Consider the following 23,740-nt stretch of genomic DNA (forward strand, 5'->3'; position numbering starts at 1 on the left):
TCACACGTTATAAAACAAGCACGGCTGCATGCAAGAAGTTCGAGTAACACCTAATCATGAAGACAAGAAATAAAAAGTACGTTTACATTTAGGCATGTACTTTGACGAACGTTAGTCTAATTGTAAGCATGATTGTTCTAACTGCACACTTCTATTTCGCGGAAAATCGCGCGGAATATTCTTCTTAAACTGTTTTCAAGCACGAGCCAGAGGAGCAGCGCGCTGCGATCGCAAGCGCGTCCTCGTTAGAGCTGAATGAACACGCTGCAAAGGCAGTAGCCGCAGAAACGGTTGTTTTAAGCAGCAAGCGTGAATCAGAGGAGTAGCACGCAGACACGGCTGAGATCGATAGCGTGCCTGCGTTAGAGCCGATGACACCGCTGTGCAGTATTTCGAGCGACTACAAGTTCAGGTGATGAATCAGACCTGCCACATTCGAGGATTGGTAGCACCTGTACGATAAAGCATGGCCTCCGATATTTACGCGCGCTGGCTGGTTTTGCTCCGGCCGTCCCATTTGCCGCGCTCGGCAGCAAAAAGTGGGATGCGGCGCGCGCGACCGGCAACCATGAGAGGGCACTGTTAGCCGAGGGTTACTACCGCAGGCCGCGGTAGAAAGCAGACAGCGCGAAATCTCAGCTTGCGCATCGCTTGTGTTTTCACTTTTAAAAGCAATGGTTTTTTTGCGAACCTCGCCGGGGTTTTCGTGACCGTGCACGAGTGCCGCGTGGCTGTTAATAGGCCAATCAATCACAACGGAGGACGCGCGCGACGTAACCGCCACTGGGTTCCTTGAGCCACCACCAGATGGCGCTCACCTCTGCGCATCGGCCACGGCCGTACGGGAGAAAGGAAAACAAAAACCAGAAAAACACAAACTTGTGTTTCGTCACCAGAAGGCGCTCGCTTCCACGCATCCGCAGCAGTGGAGGCGGCGGTCGTGCGGGGGAAAGAAAAAAAAACAAGAACCAGAAAAACAAATTCGTGTATCGACGCTTTATACACTCCCACAAAGCTTCGCTTTATGTGGATTCCAACTGGTTGAATCTGCTGCCTTTAATACGGAGCGTGGTCACAGCCAACGGGAAGGAGCACCGCCCAGATTTTCCAAATGCACTGCAGCAAATTTGTTAACTTCATTTATTGTGGCCTAATTAACGAATGAAGGCACGGCAACTGCTGAGTTTTCCGGACACACATCATTGTAAGGATATATTTTAGTCCGTGATAGTGTTACGTTTTTTTATTCTTGTCGGCTTCTTTGCAACGTAAAATATACTGATGTGTCAAATAGTAGGGGTGTTGAGGCATCCTTTTTGCTGAAGAGATGTCTGAACGGAAATTGGGCTGATTGCGGTCAGTGAATTTTGTGGTCCTCATCCCGTGACACATCGCCCTATTATTTGATCGCGCACAGATATTGATGAGGTGGACAAACCCAAGCAGTTTTTTTTTCTGTCTTATGAGAAGCCCTCTTCAACGTTAAAGCCATTGGGGGTCCTCATCATGATCGCCTCCGTAGTTCGCTGTGCAATGAAAGCTAGCAGCTCTGAAAGATTCGAAAGCATTGTGACTCCTGACACACGCTCGTGGCTTATGTTCTTGTATTTATTATTTGCCCTATTATCTATGTCTACGCAAGTAAGTTCTGTCCTTTGGAGCTGCATGTGTTTGGGGAAGTTTGGCAAAACCAAATATTACCTGCTTTTAGGCTATAGTTGGGGCCGAAACGAGTCGTCTAGTTACATCCCAATCGTGACCGCAAAAATTATCATAAGGAAGGTCAAAAGCATAGAAGTTTTGGCGAATTGGTATGTCATGACTTAAGGCTTGCAGCAAAAAAAAAAAAAAAAAAAAGGTGGCAGCGCTCACCCTTTCATTCCCCGGTCGACCTTCCTTTTTGCTCGTTCTGAGCTGCGCTACAAGCCTAAACGTCTCACAAGGCAACTGGTCAAACTGGCCATCTGGTTCGATGCCATATCGACAAAGGAATTCTGAGGAGGGTGACTTATCCTAACTTGGCTTTCTTTTGATCGCGACCTTGCGAACGAAAGCGCTGAGCGCAGAGGGGAAACGGGAGTGGGTCGGCAAACTCACTCATGAGCCTACTCACTCAAACTTAGACTGACCCGCGAGTGTGAGTATAGCTGAGTAGGAATTTTGGCGGGTCTCCGATTGAGCCCGGCTGAGTAGAACTTGGACGAGGTTGAGTCCGAGTGAGTCTTGAACGAAAAATACATATTGTGATTCCTGATTATTATTTTTTTTACTGTATGGTCAATTTTGAAAAAAAAAAGCCATCGCTAAAATCGTTGCGACGGCGGCAACGTTAAATGTTTATCCAAGCGGAGTACACCATAGCTCGAGTGACTGAATCGAGAGAAAAGAAAGAACCACCACGGAACTATGAGACTGTTGCGTTATCGGCAGCACAATGCCTCGCCCCTATGCTGAACTTGCTCATTCCTTCACACACACAAACACACGCGCGCGCGCGCACGCATACGAGCTTTACGCACGCACCCGTAGCTCCAGGCCGGAGCCGTCGCAGAGTCGGCGAGGCTTTTGCTAGACGTACGGACGCAACTTCCAGCTCCCTCCCTTCCCCGTGCTTCCCCTTTTGCTCCCAGAAGTGCGTGTCCACTGTTCGCGCCTCCGCTGCATGAGGGAGGGAGTTTGGGAAGGAAACGTGGAAAGCCTCGCACGCGAGCGCGAAGCGTTGCACGCTATGCGAGCATAGATTTCGCTTTCGCCTTCACCGCCAGCGCCGCAGGGTCTGGTGACGCGTGAAACCTTTTCACAAAGGTGAGGAGGGTAAGGGGTTGCCAGTCCCGGCGGCGCCTGCGACATCGCGAGCATGATCGATGCCGAGTGCCGAGTTTGGTCGGTTCAGTTAGCCTTCCTTTTCAGAGTGCGATGTTCGACTTTATGCGGAACATCGCGGCGACGCTAACGACAACAGCGAATATGCGCTTGGAGTGTCAATATAATTGCTCTCGCAAGAAAGCATTCTGCGTGTACGTGCGGAAAACAACATGATTATGAGGTACGCCGTAGCGGGGGAGTCCGAAATAATTTTGGACACTTGGGATTATCGAACGTGCACCTCAATATAGGTACACGGGCGATTGCGTCAGGTGTCTGTGAGCGGGTCATGCTACGCATTGCTTCGCGCCCGGCGCGTAGCCAGGGGGTCCCCGAAATTTTGATCTTTACCGAAAATAATTACTGAAAAATAAGGTGCTTTCCTCAAACAGTCAAGGCCTTCAGCAAGCGCCCCCCCTCCCCCCCCCCCTTCCCCCCGAGACACAATTACTGGCTACCAGCCTGCTTCGCGCCCTATCATGACGGGGAAATGCATAGACGAAAGCAAGCGCCGGCACCAGCAGGCGAAACTGCTTTTAAACTGGCTGCTTTAGTGAGACAGCTTTGAAATTGGCTCACAACATGATTAACCTATCTATCTAGGCCCAAACGTACCCAGCAGCTACCATTAGACGTTGGATCCAGCAACTAGCCTTAGACGTCGCTGGCTGCCGACTGAATTCAACTACGGCACCAGCCGTAGGCACGCCGACTGTACGTGTTCGAGCACCCGATAGCCACGCAACACGTCGTCATTCTTGCAGAAGCTCAAGCCACGTACGCAACGAGAAATCACGCCTCGAGAGACACCCATCAAGTTGCGCATGTTTAGCGAGCGACGCCCCTGGGCGCCTAGGCTGCCTAGGCGTAACTGAGAGATCAGCAGTCGCGTACGGTTCTCCAACGTTCCCCATTTCCGCATCGCTACCGCTTTGCCGCCAGGTGCACGCGTCGTCGGCTTAGGCGCTGTTAGAAGGCTGCTAATGGGAAAATTAGTCAAATACCAGCCCCGCGGCTTTGTCAAGATTACATTGATAGCATAGGCGAAGAATTTGTTGGCAATTTAGCCAAAGTGAAATTTTGCTGCAGTTGGCCTATAAGCAAACGCTAGAGATAGCACACCGAAAGAAACGTGTAGACGACTCGAAAGAGTCCGTCGTTGCGCCCACGTCAGAGAGCCTAACGAGGCTAGAGATAAGTAGTTCCTCCTTGTCCGAGCGAAATGTGAGAACTTCAGTCTGCAAAACATCCAGCGCGATGTAGGCGATGTTGCAGCGCGGAATATCGTAGGCTTTCAAGAGAAAGGCGTTGCACTGCAGCGCAATTGCCTAGAAAGCAGGGAAGCGGTGTATGACCCGCCGATCGTGCCTCAAGCATTTTATCAGGGCATGCTGCGCTTGTAGCATGAGAGTCCGTGTTCCGAACGGTCAGGTGCTAGATAAACTGGCTGAGAAAGAGTGCGCGTGCAGGCTGTTCCTGAATTATTAGGCGACCTTGTAAGTTCGTGTTCCGTGATTGAGAAGGGTCAGTGCCCTTAACGCTCTGCAACAGTTGCTATCAACGTTCTCCAAAAATGGCCTTCTCCTTCGCTGGAGTCTTGCCTTGTAAAAAAAAATATTTCGAGGTGCGTACGAAAAGGGAAGTCTCAAAGGCAAAGCCGATGGCTCAAGTGAAAGGCGTTAGCGCCCGAATAAACCTCCGTGATATCAACTTTGTGCCGTTTTTCTCCCTCAGTCAGGTATTTCAACTGTTGCTTTTCTCTTGCCCTATTTATTAAAATGGAGTTTTGCAGTGTTACTATAATTCGTCGGCGACATTTTAGTGCTGCTCTGTTATTTTCTCAAGGTATCGTGATAATGAATTAAATGGGAAAGTCACCTTGGTTGAACTTATTGAGAATGCTTCACGCTTGCCGGCCGAGTGATTGTGTTTTCGGCGGGGTTCCTACAGACGCCTGCAGTGAACTAAAGAGTGCAGCTCGACCTCACAAGGCATTCAGCGGTGTTCGCAACGCAGAACGAAACACCTGTCGGAAAAAGTTCGCCGACCGTCTACCGTACGCAAGCTCTTGGATACCCACCTGCGGCTACGACCACCAGTGCAATCCCTCCGGACAGCGGATGCAATCCCCTGCCCTACGGGATCTCACTCCCCTGGCGGGGCAGTCTCTTACGACTGGCCTGTGTAATGAACAATTTGTGTCACGGTGCCGCAGCCACGGCTCAAGTCCAGACGTTTCAAGTGCGCCGAGCCGCCCGCAACCGTTGAGCAACGCCTAGGAGGCCGCAACGGCGAAAAGACGTTAGCCGCTGTGCGCCCATTCTTTCTCGTTCCCAACGGCCCACACGACTACCTGATGTCTGAGTGGGCTCGCCAGTGCTGTCTGCTTTCGGCGAGCGAGACGGTTAAGCTTCGGGAGCGCATTCTCTCCTTCTCCCCCTTTTCGGCGAGGGAGACGCTGACGTTGCCTGTATGTGCGTGTGAGCGCGCCAGAGCCTTTCCCTCTGCGGTACCCATTGGCGGTTAGAAAATCCGTTCAACTAACATCAACGTACAGAGCAGCGGTCATAAGTGTGGCGAGCATTCGGTCTCCCCTTTCCCTGAGCGAGAGCGTTCCGAAGACTACAACAGACGCGCCCGCCAATGGACTTCAACCTTCAGCACAAGCTAGAGTGTGTGGCACTCTCCGTCTGGAAGCTTGTAGAGCTGACCGCTCCGTAGCGATGTAATAAGAAGTTCTTTATGACTCGTTACGTCGATCGTCTCGCGTCTCTGCCTGGGCCCCCTCCCTGCTGTTCAATCGCCACTAGGCCCACGCTGCCGCCACTGCCCTGGGTGAAACAGTAGTAAGATATGCTAGCTTTCATATTTCACATCGAGCGGCAATGCCAAAAGGACTGATTTTAGCAGAGGTCTCCTTGAATTGATACTTACTCCATGCCGCAGACTTTTCGAAGGAATCGCTCCTCTGTGATTTCAACGCTTTTGGATTGGCCACTTGTTCCAGAGGTGTATGCCATGACAAGGACGCGTCCTGGGCACCTTCTGACCTCTTGGTAATCCTCTTCATTGTATGTGTCAAAGTTGGAAATTGAAATAAATCCAGGCACGTCACCAACAGCGAAATATGCCTGAAAAATACGTTTGTGTGAGATACATTAGCCTGTCACTAAGGAACTAACCTATTGTTTCATAAAGAATGATATTGGCCTAATGTGCTCTGCGCCCGTCTGTTAAAAACAACAATGGGGCATTTCGTTCAGGCTAAATCGGCCCGGATATACTGGCAACTACGTTTGCTATCTGGATCGAAATATGATGTTAAATGCGCTACATGACATGTGTTACGCCTTGGGCAACTCGGGAAGTGTATATAGAAAACTTCAAAACCCTAAGCGAACACTTCGTTCTTGTTAAAGCGATGGCCTGATGCGACCGTATTCCCAGGGTGCATGCTATGGAGGCCGTGCTGAGTCAGCCTATCAACCATGTTCATGCAAATTGTCTTACTACGCTTTATGCATGCACCCTTAAATGCATGCACCCTTAAACCGCAGAACGTCTCTACACGAGGCCGAAAGGAGATCAGTCCGCAAACTGGTTGCGCCGGCTTCACAAGTATAAATAAATGCGCTGTTGGCTTTGTCCTATTTACAACTTGCGACGAAGGATGTTTTATGAAGAAACTGGTGCAGTATTTCGCAATCTTGGGAAGACCTGTTTCCTTTTGCTTTGTTTTTAAACATCAATCACTCAGAGGCCGACCTGGAAAACAAGCTGATCGCAGCTGCGTCTCAAAGACGAAGAGCCGATTGAAAATAAATTTGGTCGTTGCAGATTACAATTAATGTTCAAAGGTACTTTTAGGATCAAGGCAGTAACCACTGTTAGCAGTTTATGTATACAATAAATAAATTGAAGTTCTTCTGTTTACATATACTTATTGCCATCCATTCTGTTAGTGTTCCTGGTCGTTTTCAACATTGCAGGCTAAAGATGCAGCCACTATGAGACTTATTCTTTCTTGGGTTTTAGGTGCCAAAACCAGTTTGATTATGAGGCACGCCGTAGTGGAGGGCTCCGGATTAATTTTGACGACCTGGGGTTCTTTAACGTGCACTACAACGCAAGCACACGGGCGTTTTTGCATTTCGCCTCCATCGAAATGCGGCAGCCACTATGAGACGATTTGTTCCGTAGCCATGGCTTTTGTTGAGTAACAGTCCTTGAGTTCCAGCTTATCTCTAGATCATCGTCTCTATCTTTGTCTCTGATTTTCGTGTCGACAAGTCAGAACACGTTTTCACGGTACACCTGAAAGCAATATCAAAAAAGAGCGCTTGGGCGACGCATACTGCACGCTATTGAAGTAGACGCGAATTCGAGAACATGTTCGATTCCGTTACTTGAAGTAGGCGAGAACCTTCGTGGAACTTCAGATGAAGCTGCCCAGTCGTCTTCGAACACAAAATGAAAATTAAAAAGTGTCTTGTTGAGTTGCTGTTCAATAATTGGTACTATTATAAAGAAAAAGGCTGGCTGTCCCGCAATCGCGAGTAGATGTAAGCATGAAATGGCTACCGGCAAAGCATATTCGTGCCGCGACGCAGGCCTGAAAGCTTACTGAGCCAAAATGAACCTGTTTTGAACTGAACCTCGTTGCAAGTCTCATCTCGGCCAAACAACCATCCGGGGCCACCGGACACTGCCGGTCTGGTCACGCAGCGTGGCGCCATCTCTCGAAGGAGGTGGCGCAACACCCGCGCCGTGGAACTCAAGGACAGCTGGAGTTGAAAAGAGCAAAGACAACCCTGTCTCAGCGCCAAAAGTTGACAATCAAGTGTATGGTGCACTGTATCTGCCTTTTGAACGTCCCTATTGGAAACGACAAATTAAACTTCGTCATACTAGAAGTTACAGCTTGAGTGGTATTGTGAGCATTGGGAAGAAATTGGAGGCAATATTTTTTGCAACTTGTTCTGGTGGCAACTAGCGTATGTAATGCGGTCCCGTACAATGGGTAGAGGGCCAGAAACCGCATTTTCTGAAGTTCTGACTGGTTGCCCGGATGGTCCCGTTTTGCTCTCGCAACAAAGCGCGAATGGCGTCGTTTCGTTCTCTCCCCATTGTCGCATTGAGTGCCCGGATAACGGCTCTGGATTTTGGCTCAGTGTCTCTCGAAGGTCAACGACAACGGGAGCTAAAAGCGTTTTACGCTTAAGAAAAAAAAACAGGAGGGTTACGTGTGCGTAACGCGAATATTTATGCGTTAGTCCTTCTGCGGGCTACGTGTTTTCGCTTCCGATGTCGACGCCGCCGAATTGCTCGAAGGTAATAAGGTCCGGCTCCTTCTATGGCATTTCACATTAAACAATATTTTATAGATGGTAGTTTAAACTACTACGCTCCTCTCCGATGCTCCAGCGCTCACCGGGTTTCTAAGCATACACTGCCCCAGCCGAAGGCGCTATGACTACGACGGTATGACAACAGGAGGACGATTCTGAAATGATGAAGGTAGTATAGACTGTTTCATGCTCGCGATAACAGCAGCGAGCGTGCCGCCCCCAAGAAACTTCGGTCACGTGCCTTATCAGTCTGCTACGCGGGAACAAAAAGCATGTCTCCAAGTTGTTTCAGTGTACGTAAGTCTCTTTTTACGTTTTCAAATAAAAGAATGACGCATAATGCTTCAAGGCTAATACTTACATTTTTTTCGTGTAACTCACTAGGAAACTGCACTTGTAAAAGTATGGTTATGTATATAGAGGGTAAAAGTGTTGCAAATCTAAGGGCTTATGTTTTAACGCATGGTTGCTTCTTTGCCAGTTACATTTAGCAGCTACGTCAGTGGGAAAAACCGGAAGCCGTGCAGGGCCTATGTTTGTAATCAGTGAAAAGGTCTATAACGAAGACAGCATGACAAGGATGACATGAGCCTATGAGATAATGACGTGTGCATGGCGACGATGGCGTGACTACGACTGTTTGACAACTAGAGTGCACTAGAATGGGGGAGTGGGCCCAGCGGACGCCTTGGCAAGCGCCGAGGATGAGGCAAAAAAGCGTTGAAATTGTGGCGGTGCAGCCGGCGCCTTAATCTGAATCTCCACTATAAGACATATAACTTTTCCACAAGTACATTATATAAACTAGTATAGCTAAACTATCGAACACAGAAAAACGAGAAAAATACCTTTATGCCATTGTCTCGGTCTCCAGGACTGAACTTGAATGAATGGCGAAGGTCAGTCACCACACATGTCGCGTCACAGTTTTTCATGTGCTGTTGAACCTCTCCTTGGGCGGGAAAGAGCAACGAATGAATATTTTTTCCGCATTCGCAAAATAAGGTTTCGAATCACTGTGGCGTTATTTTAAAAATTCTCCCTCACTTAATTTAAATGGTGCAGTTCCACCAAAAAAAGGAACTTTCTAGTCTGAGTGTTTTTAGATGAAGTTTTTAAGTGCATATTCCTAAGAAAATCATGGTAAATTGTGGCAATCTATGGTTTTCGTTACATTTTTATAGTTAACTTCAAAATGTTGTGCATAGATGTATAGGTCTTGTTTATTTATTTAGTACCTCCTATAGAAGCAATGTCGCCATCTATTGGAGAGAACATCGTTAATAAAAAATGGAAGTATTGTTCATTAGCGAGAAGTTTTCAAAGAGTTTTGCACTTTTTTAGCTATTTCATTTCAAAATTAGTATATTTGCGATGCTCCTAATCGTAACCTTATCCACAAACTGCGTGTACTAAGCAGTAAATTTAATAAATCTGTCCTCCTGAGAGCTTGCATGAATAACGTGGTTGATTGACCCAATAGCTTCTGTGAGGGCACGGTGCTACATAAGATCAATGTACGCTTTCAACTGCGACCCCTTGTCAGAACATTGGGGCCACCAATTAAAACAATGTGTGTGACAAAGGCGCCTTTTGCTACTTGAAACGACTGGCCTCGAGTTCATGTCTAAATAAATGGGAACGGAGAAATCGTTTTTCTCGGCAACCGCTGTACCGCAGTTGATTAGGTTCGTTACATATTTAAAGGGGAAGTTAAAATCGAGTAACGGCAGAAAGCAGTTGTTTTAGTGAAGCCGCGATTGTGTCTCTAAAAAAATGTTGAAAAGTGCATAACTTCAAAAGACGTGACTATAAAGGAATAAAAAAATGACTTCGCATCTCTCTAAACTGCATGTAATACTACATCTAAAGCTGAAAAACCTGATGTACTATATGCCGCTGTCTAATGCACCGCTTATACAACAGTATGACTTCTGCAAGGCCCATGTAAACATTGTAACAAATTCACTTAAGATATCAGTTAATATATCTTATTTCGTCGCTGTAGATTCTATCAACAGCGATGTGTGATTTTAGCGCAGACTTACTGATTTCTAAACTTCGTGCTTCTGTTTTTATAAAAAATTATCTATTTTCCGCAATTTAAAAGCAATACCGGGCCTACATCAATATTGTGCTTCCAGCAGTTTCTCATGCAAAACTTTTTCTATTAAGTGCCACAAATGCCATTCAAATCACTTCATTGGATGTCTAAAAAAAGGATATCTGCGTTCTAAAGGTAGTTGAATATGTGGCATCGTAGTTATCCCCGAGCTGAAGCGTAATCTTAATGTGAACAGGCTTGATGAAATTCTGTAGAACTTACTCAGTCCTCGCGTCCCTTTTGTTAGAATATGTTTGAATATACTCTTGTTTTTGAGCTTGCTTTATGATTGCAGATTTTTACCATTGCCTTCCTTAAACATCAGCTGTTCATTTTTATTTTTGCATTTTATTTTCCACTCTAATTATCTGGCGTAACATGCCGGTGCCTTTCTAAAGTACAGTCTCTAATTGTCATTAAGGTGTTTCAGTCTCCTTAGCTATCTGTACGATACCAGTAAAATAGCCTAAGCGCGCATAAACACATCGATCATTGAAGCCCTGAGAAAATTTGCATCAATTAATTTGCCTGAGATATTGCCCCCTGCACAGGAAACTAAACTATATGAAATCAACGGGTATCATTCGGGTCAGAGCGTTTGGCTCTCCTTGACATCCATGGACAAACTATCGATCAGGTCTACTCGTCTTATTCGGCTTAGTGTCCTTGCACGTGTGCGCTTCCAATACAAAGTAGAATTTCACACTGCCAATTTTATTGCGATAGCAATTATAGGGAACAATCCGGGCGAATTTCCGCCGTCGTTATCACCGTGATGTTTCGCATAACGTTCAAATGTGTTAACATCAGGGCTGCGAAAACTTGGGGAAACTCGCAACCTCACAAAAACTTGCGAGGTTGAATCGAGAAGGATGGTGGCTTAATGTGGCGGTGTCTTCTCGCGCTCGCAAGGGAGGAAGGCGGGGAGGGTGCGCGCGTTAGGAAGGGCGAGGGGGGGAGGGGTAGGTTAGTGCGCATCATCTCTTCTACTCCAGATTCGGTGGTTGAGTGCGGCCGCGCGTATAAAACTTGGAGAAATTCTGCCGCGTTGGGTTCCAAGGCTAGCCAGCCGGATATAGCTTCTTGTGCGCTGTGTTCTTGCGCCTAGTTCGCGTTGAAGTGAGAGGTAGCACGAGAAAGAATTCGCTCGCCGCTGCTGGCGCTCTTTCTTCATCACGCCAGCGTTCAGGCATCGAGTGCCCGCGGTCATCGAGTGAGATATGTTCGTGTTTGAATGTGCGCCCGTGACAACGTGCTTTTTAATTTACTTGGTAAGTTAATGTTTAAAGCAGTTTGTGTAGCTGATAAAACGGTTAACCTTACTTCCTATAGCTGGCTAATAATTTGCTATCGCAATCAGTGCTACGCCTGTACGGAGAAACTGACTTCTTTTTTTTTGCGACTGCAACCAGTTGCAACTGCGAAGTTTGCAACTGGTCCTGTTTAATGCTTATACTTAGACAAATTTTATAATTTTTTTTCACATGCAGTCAATGCTTCTGTAGTCATGTGTTGTTTTTTTGTTTTCTTTGTACTCTTGGTGATCATACTTTACCTTCTTTGTATTCTGGATCACTCAGGACAACGGTAGCCCCGGCAACGCCAATGCTGTAGAGTGCCACAAAAGCTTCGATGCTGTTTTCTAAATGGCAGTATACTTTGTCTCCAGGACCAACGTGATGAGCTTGAAACATGGCGGCGCAGCAGCGAAATTTCTTCAGAAGTTGTTTATAGGTAACGCTCCTCTCTCCATCGGTCTAAGGTGGAGATACATGGTACAATCAGAGAAATACTGGGAATAATGGAATTAACAACGCTGTGCTGAGCAGCAACAAGTTAGGACATAAGTGCATCTGCACTAGTCCAAGCACAGTCCATGCTGTAGCTGATACACCAATAAAATGGCATGGTCACGAGGTGGCTGTAGAAGGGAATGGGCTGTTTTAAACGTCACTTCCTTGAACATTATTGACATGCAAACAGTTATATGTGATTTAGACTGCACTGTCTGGGGCCCCAGATTCTGGTAGGTAGCCTATGCAAATAAATAAAAAATAATGAAGAATGCTGTGCGGTGAACTCTATAGAAAATGCGTTATAGAGTGCCGTGAAATGCGAATATTGTTAATATTTGTCGGGGCCGTTGAGTCAAACAAATAACAGTGTAAAAGGCATTTAGTTACGGTTAGTGGTACCTAACATTCTTGAAACAAAAATAATGTGAACTCTATGTAGAGGACTGTTCCCCGCCAATACACTAAACATATGAAACAAGGATGCGTATGAAAAGCCGCCCGCTATAGTTGCTCTGTGGATACGGTATAGTGATGCAGGTGGTCGTGTTTTTAGATGTTCGGCTACGGAAGCTGAACTCCGATGGAAGCGGAACGCACAAGAACTCGTGCATTGAACTTTGGATACACGTTAAAAGAACGCCGATGATCACAGTGGTTTCAACTGGTCGCAACAGTGTCTGCTATACCCGTTTCGTCTTTTTAAATGGCTTAAGCCTAGTGGCTTCGGCAACTGCACGGCAAATGCTTGCCGTAGTCACGTCTCTTTATTGTCACAGATCGCCGGTTTCTTGAATGCCGTTAAATTTAAAGCAGCTGCTAAACCAGCTTCGCACATGTGCATTTCATCATTTGTTTTGTTGGTGCTTTGTGCGCATAAGTGCATCGCTCCTACAGCACGAGTGCACGTCAGCACTACTCTGCCGTCTTCCGTTCTCGTCCTTGGCATGCTGGCTTTTTGCGCGTGTTCAGGTTCTACCGAGACATCGACCGTGCTGCCACCGCTTAAAAGACCATAGAAAAACACCTTGCTCTACAGTTGGTCTCGGAGTGGCTTGGCGGAGGGTTGCTACAGTTGCGTCTTCATATTTTGGCAGGTAGGCAATGTTTAGGATTTAAAAAAATTTGCGTAGCTTGCACTGGAGGCGCAATGTTAAAGAGACAGCCGAGCTGATGGGCACCTAGCTAGTCCTAGATTTTGTGCTAGGCTAAGCACTACCAAGTCATCCCCAGCATTTTGTGGAATTTTTTTATTATTGATCGATGATCGATTAGCTATTGACTGGATTTCAATTGCCTATCGATGACTGACTAAGCTTAAGTATTCCCAACTATGCTTAGCTAGACTTAGCCAGGTTCAGCTTCGCTAGTTCGTAGGGGTATTTGCCATTGCGCTTGGACCCTTTTTCCACTGCCGCCAGGATCATCCCAGATTTTTGGGTTCCGCAGACACATTACGCCCGGCTTTAACAGCTCCGCTGTTAATAGGCTTTAGGGTCGATGATCGATTCCTGCTGTCTCCGGACCTTGTATGTTTTCTCTCTCATTCTGCCTGCTGCACTCCCCAAGGAAACCATTGTTTACTTCGGAAGACATTTTAATTCAACCACGGCCTAGACAAAAAAAAAAAAAAAAACGTTCGTGCAATTGCAGGTTGAGCAGTCTCAAATTTGTCAAGGTGTAATTGCCCCAACATTTAAGGCCGCATGTTTAAGTGATTGTTTAACTAAACTCGAGTGTCTCGCTTAGAGGAATAGCGACGTTATCCTGCACCTGAATCAAAACGAACAAACCATAACGAACCTTATAGCGGCCTAAAACTTGACCACCGAAATTAGGCCTTGAAAACTGGTCAACAAGAAACAACCTGGCAATCCATGCCTTGCAAGAGGTGCCACGTGAAACCCCTGAAAAGCTTGTGGCCTCCGTCACCGACGTTCTGTCCACCAGTACAAGTGACCATTGCGAATGTATAAAGCGCTCTCACAGAGTCTGCGCTCGAAGAGAGCGCAAATGGTTCTATTTGAGCTGTTAGATTACAGACCTCAACCTACAATACTGAAAATTCACTGAAATTTAAGAGCAATATTACATTTAGTATTGAGGATATCTCGGCCCAGGTACTGCAGGTACGCAGAGCTATGATGCAGTCTTGGTCTCGAAGTCAGCTTAGCTGAGTTTCCATGTCATTCTAATTGTAATGTTCGCTATAAACGGGACGAAGTCAGCCATCTCGTCTACAATGCACCCGCCTCTCGAACAGTGACTGCCTCCTGAAAGGCAGCTAACAGTTTTTTAATGTAAATACGCGAAGATTAGTCAATAGGGGCGTAGATTTCAACTGTCACCTCAAATTACATAATTCGACAATGGTATGTGTAACGAAGGCGTGACCCCAGGATGCAATAAAGAACAGCGAGCTTTTGGAAGTCCAGAGGGTGGCAGAGCAATTTTTATTAACTATGGCATTGAATTCTTTATCCTCTATGATCATCCTGGTACTGACTCACTATGGTGTAAGGTAACGAATGACGCGCGAGTTGTGGCATTTGGTGTATTAGGTATATTATCCTTTTGGCGCTGCTTATACCGGGTGTTCAAAATTAAGCTTTACTGAATTTTTCAAAATCGCCTGTGACAGGTAGCATAATTCGTATAGTTGAACTGGATTATTCGAACAGGCGGACATTAGTAGCACGAGAAATCGAAACACATATTCAACTAATTAACAAAATTGACTAGTGAACTTCTCAGTTAATTACTTTAACACATATTGCAATTTACGAATTGTAGCCGGTGAGTTTGCAAGACGCATCAACTTGAAATTGATTTCAAGGATGACACCAGTTTCGATATATTTTTTCCAAAGTGTGGCACGATATACGTTGGCGTTCCAGTTACTTTTTTGTGTCAATGTATAAAATAGCATTTTTGTAAAAAAAGTAAGTGGCACAACAGTGCATTTTTACGGTGAGTTTGATAGCGCATATCTCCAAACTGGTGTAATTCTGGTAATTAATTCCAAGTGGATATGCCGCACAAGCTCACCAGCTACAATTCGTAAATGGCAATATGTGTAGCAAGTAATTACCTAAGGAGTTAATTAGTGAATTTTGGCTAATTAGTTGAATATGTGTTTTGATTTCTCGTGCTGCTAATTCATGTCCGCCTTATCGAATATTCCAGCTCAATGATAAGAATTATGCTAGCAGCCACAGGCGATTTCTAAAAACTCTCGAAAACTTAAAAATGAACACCATGTATATTTGGCTTTGTTGAGAAGTACATTACACAGCATACGCTAAACAGCGGCCACTTAGTAGTTGCAGAAGATTTCAATCTCCCGCGACGCGACTAGCAGCCGTTTAAGTCAAATGGCGGCCATAAACAGCTTTGTGAATTGATGATCGTTAAGTCCTTGTCTGTTCATTTGTCTTAAGTAGTTAATTTTCCCACCTGTGATAACATTATTCTGGACCTTCTTTTTGCTAGCTACGCACTCGTCCAAAGCGAACGTCATTGTTACACTTTTGAAGCCTTGTCTGATCACAAGGTGGTCATCATTAGTCTAAACGTCACATGCAGCACCAAAAATCACGTGCAAATATGCCCCAAATTTGTACAAAGCAAGCGATCCGTCTATTGTGTATACGCTGGAGTCAGCGTAGGATGATATTTTTTGTGTTCTAGGGCTCAGCGTAGAGTTGATTCTTTAGCGAGCGTGTTTTAGGGTATTGTTCACCTATTTGTCTTAATCACGTTCCCGCGAATTTTACCAAGGACTAAGTAGACTGCTGTTCAGTTTAACTGAACTTTCAGTGTCAACTGCCATTCAACTAAAAGGTAGTTGAAAGTGCCCGTCTAACAAGAGTATTCAACACCATCCAAATTAAGATATCAGATATCTAACTGCTGCGCAGCTTACTGGTGGAATGTTTCCTCGAATCATTTGTATGCCTGCATAAATATCACCAACCTACCAATATATCGCCAGTTGGAAGACAGCGCTTGTCTCGTTTCTCGCGCTGTGCACGCTCATTGTGGATTATCCACTATACAAGTAAGCCACCTTGCTGAGTCACCCTGACGTACTGGCGCTGGGGTTCCGGCGTAAAACTAATATATATATATATATATATATATATATATATTAAATTTGACCTTTGTGTTTTTGTTTAGTTATCGACTCATTATACAAACAAAATGGTGTTTTGAGACAACACTTTATCTGGATAAACGGAGATAGTGTAGATCTTTAGTGTTCATTTAAAGAATACTCGCATTTCCTTTTAACTTTCGCAGTCGTACCTTTGAATTTTGCAGTCTAACGTAGCGTTACACACCGACAGCTTCGCTTTCTGTAAACATGAGCGACCTGTGTTTTAAAAATGTGGGAAACCTTACCAGTGCAATTCTGTTTCCGTGGGGTCGAAGTTTTTCAGTGAGGAATTCAGAAAATGACAGCAGCACTGTCTTGGATTGCTTGTACGGAGAGTGCACAATGCCCTCTTGTATTGGTGCTTGCGTTGTAGCCTTAAAAGAAAAAAAAAACGCGGTAGACCCATGTGCAGCTTACGACCCACGAAATTCTCACAGTACATACGAGCACATTCTCGTGATTGTTTTGATGCGAGTGTTTCTTCTCCCAATTTCATCAATATGTTGCGCGCTATTATTTGATCTAAGAAAAACCTTATTCTTCGAGTACCGATATAGAACATTGACGCGGGATAGCTGGTACATATCTCAGTCTAAACAACGCTAAAAGATGGGGAAACCAAGAACACAAACGATGAAGCACCCATCTTCAGCTAATGGTTCTTGCGTGCTGCATGACACATCGGACGCTGCATTTAGGACCGCCTGCAGGAGAACGTTAACTCTTAAAAAAAGTAAAAAAGAACCTAGAACGGAGAGCAGCCTCGCTGGGCACTGAAGGGAATCGGGATGCTCTCCAGGATTAGGTGATAAAGCCATGCTAAGAAAGCATGAAAACCAAAAACACGGGATGACCATATAACAAAAAAAGAAAGAAAGAGAGAGAGAGAGAAAAACTGAGCGTGCATCAGCATGCCTCCACTTAGGACTTTGGATAAATACATATAATTTTTCAAAAGTACTGCTGAACGAGCGAGTTGGTGCATCATATTCTTGTGTTAATGGAGAAACAAGAAATGAAATAGATTTCATACTCTCTGCCGATCCCAGCATAGTGCAGGTTGTAGAAGTGTTAGGTAGGCTAAAGTGCAGTGACCACAGGTTAGTGAGGTCTAGGATTTCTCTCAATTTGAATAGAGAATGAGTAAAATTAGTCGAGAAGAAACAGGCCAACCCAGACGCAGTAAGCGTAAAAGCCGATCAATTCAGGCTGGTGTTCAAAAACAAATATGCCGCTTAGAAGAGGAAGAGGAAGATAACGTAAAGGTAATCAATAACACCTTTACTAAGCTGATCTCAGAAGCAGCAATTGAACTGGAGGTAACGCATCAAGGCGACCAGTAGGTAAGCTCTCCCAAGTAACAAAAGACCTAATAAAGAAACGACAAAGCATGAAAATGTCCTACTCAAGAGGTCCGATAGAATATGTTGGGAGAGAGAGAGAAACGGGAGGGGGGGGGGAGGCAGGGAGGTTAAACCGTAAAGACTGTGATTTGCTACCCCGATTTGGGGGAACGGTAAGCGGAAATGAAAGGCGGAAACAATAGGGGAGAGAAAAGGCAGTCACGAAAAAGAAATAATAAAAAATAGAGGAGGTTGGAAACGTCCGTGCGAACTATAGTCTATCATATAGTCCACTCGAACGCAAAAACCTCAAGTGTGCCTTGATTGACGTGTTGGGTGACGAATGTATAGGCCGGCGTTCCAGGGCTGTATGCTCCGAAAGCGGCCTGTCGTCAAGACGCGATAGCACGGTCGCGAGTGAGTGGCTGCATCGAGGACAATGACAAAGTACGTGTTCGATAGTTTCCTCGTTGCCGCAGTGGTCACACATCCTCCCATCCGATGCGGAGAGCAAACGACTTCGTAAATGCGACGCCAAGCCACAATCAGCAAATTACTGTTGTTCCAATTCGGGATAGTTCAGGTGGAGGTCGAAGTCGAAGACAGGGGTCCAGTCGATGCAGACGTGTGTGTTGCAAACTAGGTGTGTTCCACAACGATTGCGTGGCATCGTTTGCGAGCATTCGAAGTTTTGTTGCTGCATCTGTTCTTGACAGCGGGATTGGTTCCTGCACGCCGTCTTCATGAGCAGATCGAGCACCTTCATAGGCATGTTCGTTGCCCATTACGCCGAAGTGGCTAGGGAGCCACTGAAAGGTGACGTCGTGCGCTGGCTCGACGAGGGGACGAAGGAGCTCTCGGATTTCTAGGACTGGTTGCTCGTAGGGTCCACGGAGTAAGGCGGAAAGCAATCAATGTAGCGCTGCCTTGGAGTCACTGAAAACACTCCCTTTTTGAGGCGGTTCCTCACGAATTATGCGGAGTGCGTTAAGAAAAGCACCAAGCTCCGCGGCTGCCGATGTCGTCTGGTGTGATGTCTTGAACTTCAAGGTGGAGACTTTTGCAGCAAAAACACTGATCCTGTATAACCGTCCACGGTGATTGAACCATCAGTGTATAGATGGGTACGATCACTGTATTTTTCGTACAGCAAGACCAGTGAAAGTTGCTTGAGAGCTGGTAATGAGAGTTGTACCTTCGTTCGAGTTCCTGACACTGTCAGGCGAATTTGTGGCTGAGCCAAGCACCAAGGGGGAACAAAACTATCGCTGCAGCTGTGTAACCTGATGGAAGGTATATACGATAAGGCAGTATCGTCTTACAAAAAACGGCGCATGGTTGGTCTTCTGGCAGTGAGGCTAGATAGTGGGAAGGGGCGCGAGCAAGGCGCCTGACGTGTGCTCGGAGCGCTTGCATAATAATGTGTATATTGGCTGGGTAGTCATGCGTAACTGCAACGGTTTCTGATGTTGAAGAATTTCTTGAATTGTCAAAACTCATCAAGAAGAAGAAAGTAATAGATATTCGAAATAGGCTTATATATATATATATATATATATATATATATATAATGTGGGAAAGATTGAGGAAGCTGTAAAATAGTGGACCTAGCATGAAATCAGTGAGAAGAAAACTTGTCATAGGACAAGGCAAGATGTATGCGCTGAATGATAAGCAGGGTGATGTAATCAGCAATTTCGACGATATAGTAACAGCAGCGGAAGAATTCTGTACTGACCTGTACGGTTCTCAGAGCAGCTAACCTACTTTCTGTTATATCGTCATGCACCGCACGGACCGATAAATTTGGGCGCACCTGCTGTAATCACTTTCTTCCCTCGTTCTCTGTTTGTCCCTTCCCCTTTTTCTTGCTGTGTGCTATATCTTGCACGCGATACCCGCAATACACCTTCTTTGCTCGGTTTCTCTGCTTGGGAATACATGGTCACTTCAGTGGCGACGAAGATGGGATGAGCCTGCCGCCCTACCGGCAACACCCTGGTAACCATGGCCGGCATATCTAGCTACGGACCACTGGCCGGCATATCTAGTGCAGCTAGAAGCTTTCTTCGAAGCCAACGACATCACTGAAGAAAAGAAGAAGCGAGTAGTATTGATGACCAGAATACAGAGGCTCCTTCTATAACTAGCGATGAAGTTAGTTGGGCATTGCAAGGCATGGCCCGGAGGAAAGCGGCCGGAAAAGACGGAGTAACGTCCATTTATTCTAAGATGGAGGGGATATCATGCTTGAAAAGCTTGCGGCGCTTTATACGCAATGCCTCACGACTTCAAGTGTACCAGAAAGCTGGAAGAACGACAACATTATACTCATCCATAAGAAGTGATACGTTAAAGAATTGAAGAATTATACACACATTAGCTTCCTTTCAGTATTGTATCAAATATTCACTAAGATATTTTCCAATAGAATCAGGGCAACACATGACTTCTGTCAACCAAGAGAACAGGCTGGCTTCAAGAAGTGATATTCTACGATGGATCATATCCATGTCATTAATCAGGTTGCCGAGAAATCTGCGGAGTACAATCAACCTCTTTATATGGTTTACATAAATTATGAAAATGCATTTTATTCAGTAGAGATACCAGCAGTCATAGAGGCATTGCGTAATCAAGGAGTACAGGAGGCATACGTGAATATCTTAGCAAACATCTACAAGGATTCCACAGCTACCTAGGTTCTCCACAAGAAAAGTAGAAAGTTACCTATCAAGAAAGGGGTCAGGCAAGGAGACACAATCTCTCCAATGCTATTCACTGCATGCTTAGAAGAAGTGTTCAAGCTCTTAGACTGGGAAGGCTTAGGAGTGAGGATCAACGGCGAATATCTCAGCAACCTTCGGTTTGCAGATGACATTGTCATATTCAGCAACAATGGAGACGAATTACAACAAATGATTGAGGACCTTAATCGAGAAATGGGAAGAATTGGGTTGAAGATGAATATGCAGAAGACAAAGATAATGTTCAATAGCCTGGCAAGAGAACAAGAATTCAGGATCGCCAGTCAGCCTCTAGAGTCTGTAAAGGAGTACATTTATCTAGGTCAATTACTGACAGGGGACCCCGATCATGAGAAATAAATTTACGGAACAATAAAATTGGGCTGGAGTGCATACGGCAGGCATTACCAAATCCTGACTGGAAGCTTGCCGCAGTCATTGAAAATAAAAGAGTACAATCTTTGCATTCTACGGTGCTAACATATGGGGCAGAAACTTGGATGTTGACAAAGAAGCTCGAGAAGTTAGGGACCGCGCAAAGAGCGATGGAACGAAAAATGTTAGGCCCAACGTTAAGAAACAGGAAGAAAGTGGTGTGGATCAGAGAAAAAACGGGGATAGCCGATATTCTATTTGAGATTAAGCGGAAGAAATGGAGCTGGGCAGGCCATGTAATGCGTAGGATAGATAACCGGTGGACGATTAGAGTTACAGAATGGATACCAAAAGAAGGGAAGCGCAGTCGATGACGGAAGAAAACTAGATGGGGTGAAAAAAAGTTATGGGGTTTAATGTGCCAAAAGCAAGATCTGATTATGAGGCACGCCGAAGTGGGGGACTCCGGAAATTTGGACCACCTGGGGTTCTTTTACGTACACCTAAATCTAAGTACACGGGTGTTCTCGCATTTCACCCCCATCAAAATGCGGGGCCGGGATACCATCCCGCGACCTTGTGCTCAGCAGCCCAACACCATAGCCAATGAGCAACCACGGCGGGTACTATATGGGGTGATGAAGTTAGGAAATTTGCAGGCGCAAGTTGGAATCAGCTAGCACAAGACAGGGGTAATTGGAGATCACAGGGAGAGGCCTTCGTCCTGCAGTGGACATAAAATAGGCTGATGATGATGATGATTCTTGTTTTGCTTTAGCGCAACTCTGTTTGAGCATTAAAGAAAAAGGACAGACAGGTGACATGACGAGCGCTCATCCTGTCACCTGTCTGTCTATTTTCCTTCATACTCAAACTGAGTTGCACTAAAGCAAGACAAGAAGATAGAATGTTTAGATGGATGGCGGCGGTCGCGGCTGGGCTGTGGCACTTCATATCAAATCGCATTCAATGATGTTGTCGAGATTACCTTCTCTAGTGTTCTGTCGCTCCTGTGTATTTACATTCCATGCACCGCACGCAAGTAAAGTTACGGGAAGGTCAGCACTTCGTCGTTTGCGTTCTTGCTTTTCCGGCCCTTTCGCGTTGTTTATACTCCGCGAGTCGAGGATAACGGGTTCTGCCGGGGCAGGCCTAAATCTGGCCTGCGTTATGGCAACTCGCCTTTATAATGCTGCTTGTTATCTGAGGTATTCGAGAAAAAGAGAACTGAGAGCGGTAGAGATGGCGCTTGGTAGGTGATGTTGAGGTTGTGCTGCTAAAAGGGCGCTGCTGTTGTCACCAGTTGTTTATGTCGAGCGGGCTCGAGCGGGCTCGAGCGGGGATGCAGCCACTCGTAAACGCTCTGCAAGAATCTGGCAACGTAGTGCCGCAGACACCGCAACTGAGTTCAGTGAGTGAGAGGAACGCACTGCCGGAGCAAAACCTCGGCCCCGCACTGCCTAAAAGCAAGATCAATGCTATGCTCACTTAGCGTTGCCAAAGAAATTCAGAATGAAGACGCCAGACCAACCTAACGCGCATGCGTGAGTGCACATGGGTGCTGTGCTCCAACCCCCTTTGTCAACTAGCACTCGTTATTTCCGGTTTCTATGGCCGTCTTTCATAATTGATGTGACCTTTTTTCGACAGGGCATTCAGTTGTCTAGCAGTACGTTCCGATCTCTCAGACATGGTCGTTGAATGTGGTTGGTATAGTCGTATAGAACAATTACTCAGAATATAAATGTTTTATCATTCCGCGTTCATGTTTTCTGCTGGGAAAGTGTAATGCGAGATTTCTGTGGATCTTGTTTTCCATTTGTGAGAAAGTGCAATTTTTTTACTATCCTTTTTATGACTAAGGAGAGTTATGAAATCAAACCTACACATTTATGCACGCGCGACAATCACCACTTCATGCATGGAATATGTCTTATAAAGAACAAATGCATAGTAAGAAAGGCAGCTGGCAACGTTTTTCCCAATGCTGTTTCTAATCTTGTCCTTGGTGCATGGTTGCAACTAGGCCACTAAAGTATCCGGTAATAAAACAGATGTTGCGCACATTGCCTAGCGCATTACAATATTTATTTATTTCTGTCCGGCAAACTCCCAATCCCAACGGAGATTTTAGCAGGAAGTGCATACATACAATAAGCATATTGCACAGGTGTAAAAAGGTTGAACATGTCACAAATAAGAATTGGGAGCAATTACAAAAGGGTGTAGTTGCGCGTACAATCATTTAACAAGCACATATGGTATAACATGTATAATGAATGAAGCATTAACACGGGAGTTACAAAGTGCGCGCCAAGATAAAAGCGCACATAGTGAATGAATAGGTCGTACAGGATTTAATCAACTTCTTTATACAAAGCAAAGGGTAACGTTAGACCGGTACAAATTGTTTATATTTGGGAAACACGTTGGTTGTTTTTAAGTAGTGTTAGGAATTTATCTTAGTTATGACAAGTAGTAGGCAGACTATTCCATTCCCTTATCGCCTGCGGAAAAAAGGAAAACTTAAAGCAGTTTGTTTTGAACGGGTATTCCTGAAGAAAATGGGGGTGTTTATGACGTGAGGATCGAGTTTCTGGGTTAGATAGGTATTTGGTGCTATAAATGCGAAGCGCATTGTGAAAAAGTTGAAACATTATTTTCTGGCGTGAGAGTTTGGCGCGGTTACGGAGGGTTAATATCCCGGCTCTTTCCATTAGTTCGGTGGGGGAATCAGATATGCGGTATTTGGTAAAAATAAACCTTACCGCTTTTCTTTGCACGCTGTCTAGTTAATATTTAAGTTATTTGTAGATGGAAACCAGATAACGTTAGCGTACTCAAGTACTGGTCTAACAAATGTGTTTAGGCAAGAAGGTTTGTTAGGTGCGGTGCTGAATGGAGGCGCCTTTTCAGGAAGAATAGCCATCGTTATAGAGATGACGTTACATCATTTACGTATGCCTCCCACCTTAGGGTCACCTGATATGATTAGTCCGAGATACT

General features: G+C 45.4%; 1 protein-coding gene across 10 annotated transcripts in view; it reads right to left on the reverse strand.

Moving 5' to 3' along the window:
* The window catches only part of LOC119458356 (uncharacterized), a 153,793-nt gene that overhangs the window by 116,213 nt on the left and 13,840 nt on the right, over window positions 1-23,740 (reverse strand). For 7 of the 10 annotated variants that reach the window (XM_049671114.1, XM_049671117.1, XM_049671115.1 and 4 more), the window contains exons 3-6: window positions 16,515-16,643; window positions 11,873-12,074; window positions 9,062-9,165; window positions 5,800-5,996 (exon numbers count right to left, since the gene is read on the reverse strand). In XM_049671114.1, the coding sequence (XP_049527071.1) occupies window positions 5,800-5,996; window positions 9,062-9,165; window positions 11,873-12,074; window positions 16,515-16,643 (632 nt within the window). The remainder of the gene's footprint in view (window positions 1-5,799; window positions 5,997-9,061; window positions 9,166-11,872; window positions 12,075-16,514; window positions 16,644-23,740) is intronic. The other 3 variants (XM_049671118.1, XM_049671120.1, XM_049671119.1) reach the window with 3 other exon arrangements.

The sequence above is a fragment of the Dermacentor silvarum genome, chromosome 7 (genome assembly GCF_013339745.2).
Source record: "Dermacentor silvarum isolate Dsil-2018 chromosome 7, BIME_Dsil_1.4, whole genome shotgun sequence".
Taxonomy (NCBI): Eukaryota; Metazoa; Arthropoda; class Arachnida; order Ixodida; family Ixodidae; genus Dermacentor; species Dermacentor silvarum.